The sequence below is a fragment of the Rhinopithecus bieti genome, unplaced genomic scaffold (assembly GCF_001698545.2).
Source record: "Rhinopithecus bieti isolate Rb0 unplaced genomic scaffold, ASM169854v2 scaffold_26977, whole genome shotgun sequence".
In the NCBI taxonomy this organism is placed as follows: Eukaryota; Metazoa; Chordata; class Mammalia; order Primates; family Cercopithecidae; genus Rhinopithecus; species Rhinopithecus bieti.
The window spans coordinates 486,511-490,785 of NW_016812360.1; the positions used below are offsets into that span (position 1 = coordinate 486,511).

A 4,275-nucleotide genomic window follows, 5' to 3' on the forward strand; every position below is an offset into this window, starting at 1 on the left:
TGTTCTAGCATTCATGTTCCCTTCAATTGCCCCTGCCCTCTCACTCAGCAGTTGGTTGACTTTGTCCCTTCATTTCTTAAAAAAACCCCAACCCTGTCAATAATCCACCAAAACTGGGAAGGCATGACAGCAAGTTTCAGTGCTTGCTTCAGCACAGAAACACCCAACAAGTTGATTTAGTTGAGGGCTAAAAAAATTCGACCAAGTAGTCCCATATCATTGCCTTCAGTCTACAAATCTCAGGGTTTTTACTTGATTTTCCTTTATTTCCTGCTCAATCTTTACTTGTACCCAGCCCTACCTTTTCTCAAACCTACTTATTCCTGAGTCATACCTAGCAGGCTTTTTTCACTTAGCTAGTCACCTTACAGACTGCCCACAAGCCAGGTGTGCCAAGTGAGCATTACAGATACTAGGATAAGATCATCTTTTGAAAAACAGAAGCCACCTAAACCTCTACCCGTATGTTCCCAGTGGTACTCCGAGGCTCTATGTGACTAATAATCATCCTCCTAAAGTCATGACAGTATAGCAAACGAACATGCTACTAAAGGTAATTTAAACATCATGCTCTTTCAAATTTACTCGAACGTCTTAAATGCCCATCTATGCCACATGAGCTATGCTATTTTAATCTGCTGTATTGTCTTCCAGTGCCCTCTGCTTCAAGGACTCCTGGAATTCTGCTTGTTAGTCATTGCCTTAAACCGCGTTATAACCCCAGTCCAAGGGAAACATTCTAAAACAATCACTTAACAAGTAAATCTGATATTAAGCTAGCCCAGTCCTTAAACCTACATTATTTCACTGATACTACAAGTCTAACTGATTAAAAATACCTCAGCACACACCAGATATGTATTTTTTAAAACCAGAACATTTATTGCATGACTAATCGCTGACATTCTTAAGATGAACTGGATGCTGCAACAGCTGCCCTCTTGGGTTTAGGTGTTGTTCCTTCACGGAATCCATGCCTGCACGATGTCAAAAACAAGAACAAGTTACTTTAGCAACATCGATGAATCAATTTTAATTTTTGTTAAACAGATTTCAATGCGCTTATCTCAGTTAAATGCTAAAATCAGTACTGCATTCATATGTTCAGACATTTATTTTTACAACATCACTGATAAGCTGCAATTCTTTACTTCACTTTGCTTAAAGATACCCATTTTCGGATATAGTTAATCGCAATTGCAATTAAGGCTCAAAAACTTATTTGGCTATACTAGTCAAGGGCCAGTATGTTTGTTCCTACTTGGCAAGAGATCAAAGATTATTTGTGAAAATGGTTCCCTATGCTGAGAATAGATCACAACTGCTTTGACTAAGCAAGGAAAAAACAATGACCATGTTTAATGGCAGACATTTTCTAAACCAAGAGTTTTGCATTTTAACTTACTTAACATCCATATCTACTCTTAGAGAGGTCAACTATCCTACTTTTAAAAGCCTGGCTTCAGTTCAAGCTCTTAACTCCTATATCGTACTAACAGACCATTCAACATTAAGCCCACAAAAACGTATGACCGAGTGCAAAGAAAGTTGCTTCAGCACATGAACACATCTATGGGTGTCTACAAAGCCCTGAACTGCCTTGTTATCTTTAAAACTGGACACTCTGGAGAACTGAGTGGGTAGAGGCTAGGGATTCTGCAAAATATTCAATTTTGCACTGGACAATCCCACTACGAAGAATTATCCAGCCCAAAATATCAACAGCTGAGAACTGCTGAAATAGAACATAGTAAGGGAAGGAGCACCAGCTTTAAAGTTAATCTGCATCATTCTGAATCTTAGCTGAGATCTTAGATGGGTTAATCTCTTAGAAACTACTGTTTAAAACGCAGGTTCTCTCAGCTAAGTCTAGGGCGGAGCTGAGATTCTGCATTTATAACTCTAAGGCCAGGACTCTTGGGTAACAAGAGCTTAAGGCAATAGCAGCAACCAGGGCTGTTTTCTATAGCACTCTTGCCCACAGCCACTATACTGAAGATTGAACAAAGCCTGACTCCCAGATCTTATTCACTCCTGTCTCGACAAATTTTGATAACAATTAAAGATAAACCTAATAAATATCAACTCTTTGGGACCCTGGCTCAAACAATGCTCCTGACATTTAATTTATACTATTGTTTAGTGAAAAAACTAATAAAATCCAAAGTAACTGACCTCAAGGTTACAGTGGCAGAAAATAAAAGTTTTCAACATCTGGCCTGCGGCGGTAGCTCACGCCTGTAATCTCAGCACTTTGGGTAGGCCAATGGCTTCAGCCCAGGAGTTCTGAGATCAGCCTAGGTCATGGCAAAATCCCATTCTCTACAATAAATACTAATTAAAAATTAGCTGGGCATGTGGCAGCGCACACCTGAAGTCCCCGGTACTGGGCGGCTGAGGTGAGATCACCTGAGGCTGGGGAGACTGAGGCTGCAGTGAACCGTGATCGTGCCACTGCACTCAAGCTTGGGCAACATAGTGAAGCCCTGTCTCAAGAACCACCAAAAATAAAAATGCTTCCAACAACTCATCCCCAGTAACCATCATAGTGTTCTTTTTATAAGTAAACACGAAGGTTTCATTCAAGCCCATAGGACCAATTATGATCGAACATACAAACTGTACCTGAATCTGCGGTATACAATTTTTAGGTGCCTCATTCGACCAGTTCCGGTGGTATTTCGTCTTTTAGCCTTGGCACTCCAGTTATCTAAAACAAAGTTCAGAAAAGATTTCAAACGGTTTTCCCCCACACACCTTGTAGGTATTGTTAACACACGAGTTTTATGCCACCTCATCGGCATACAGATGTACAAGTTTTAAGATAGGCACCAAATAAAGTTCAAATCTATGTCCCCACTTAAGTGCAATACAAACAAAAGCTAACACAGTTGGTCTGAAAAATGTTACTTACACTTTCTCTTGCGCTTGGCAGGGTAGCCACATTTGCCACAGGTCGACTTCTGAAGGTGGTAGGCCTTAGAGCCACAGCGGCGGCACAATGTGTGCGTCTTATTGCGACGCTTTCCAAACGATGACGTTCCCTTCGTCTGCACATTAAAGGAACAGATAATTATGAAACGTGGCAATTTCTAGATTTACTCGAGTTCTCCGGGAAACCAAGTACTGATAAAATCTAAAGGCAATCATAAAGGTCGGAACTGTGGGAGAAGACTCCACGAATTCCAAGTCAGAGACAAATACCAGCATTTCACGTTACCCAAAGCCCTCCACAAGAGTTGCAACGTTCTGAAATATACCTTATCTTTATAGACTCCGGCCAGACAGAATCACTAATGAATTATTTGTTACACACAGCCAAACATTCCCAAACTCCTTCCTTCAGCTCCCAAACAAGGCTAGAGCTGTGAAAGGTCTCCAAAGGTTGTACCGAAGCAAGGGACACAATGCGGCTCTAGCTCCACAATTACGGCGGGATCGGTCCCCCAAGCACCAATTAGCAGCCCTTCTTCTGGCTCTTGAGGGCCACCGCATGCCTCTTTTCTGCCCACCAGTTCCCCTTATCCGGAATCTTGACAGCCACCCAAGGACAGCAGGCAGGGAGGCACAAAGAACGAGGATGGAACGCGATTCACACAGACCCTGCTCACAACTCACCATCTCGCTTCTGCAGCCGAGACCAGAGAGACCGGAAGAGAAGGCACTTCCGCTATATCACGCTCAGAAGCTTCCGCCCAGGGAAGTACTTCCTGCGGAGCGCTGTGCAGCGTTCCCAAGCGTCCGTCGCCGTAGTGTCGGTGGGGTCAAGAGGAGGATGCGGTACCAGGCGCGGCCAATCGCATCTTCAGTGCCGGAAAGGTGGGCGGGACTCTCAGTTGGCTGGCGACCCGCTGGCCGAGTCTTCGCCCGACCCGCTTGGACCATGAGCTGCTTTTCGTGCCGCTGTTGCTGGTGCTACTATTAATGCTGATCGGTTTCGCGCGTTAGCAGGCAGATCTGTTGCCATACCGTGGATTACTGTCGTCTGGGCACATGGAGAACCTGGAATGCGGGGCTGGCCCTGCCTGGGGGTACACGCACCGACTGAGCGTCCCCGGCGTGTAATGACCGTGTGCGTCTGGGATCATCCCTATTCAGGAGAAAGCAACTTCTCCAGCCGCCTCCTCATTCCGATCCCGGAAGCTTTTGGCCGACGCTGACTCTCCCTGTGAGAGGTCTTGAGGAGTATGGAGACCTGGAGCTGGAGCTTAGAATGTAAAGGGAAAGGCAAATAGTTATTTTTGTTATTGTTGTCGTTACTGTAGTAAATCAGAG

At 44.2% G+C, this 4,275-nt stretch overlaps 1 protein-coding gene across 1 annotated transcript; it reads right to left on the reverse strand.

Moving 5' to 3' along the window:
- Nucleotides 1-857: 857 nt before the first annotated feature.
- On the reverse strand, nt 858-3,766 carry RPL37 (ribosomal protein L37). The gene is made up of 4 exons (XM_017896004.1): nt 3,619-3,766; nt 2,915-3,050; nt 2,626-2,710; nt 858-977 (listed from the first exon to the last, which is right to left on the reverse strand). The coding sequence occupies exons 1-4, from the start codon at nt 3,619-3,621 to the stop codon at nt 908-910; spliced, it is 294 nt and encodes a 97-aa protein (XP_017751493.1). The 5' UTR covers nt 3,622-3,766; the 3' UTR covers nt 858-907.
- Nucleotides 3,767-4,275: the final 509 nt, after the last annotated feature.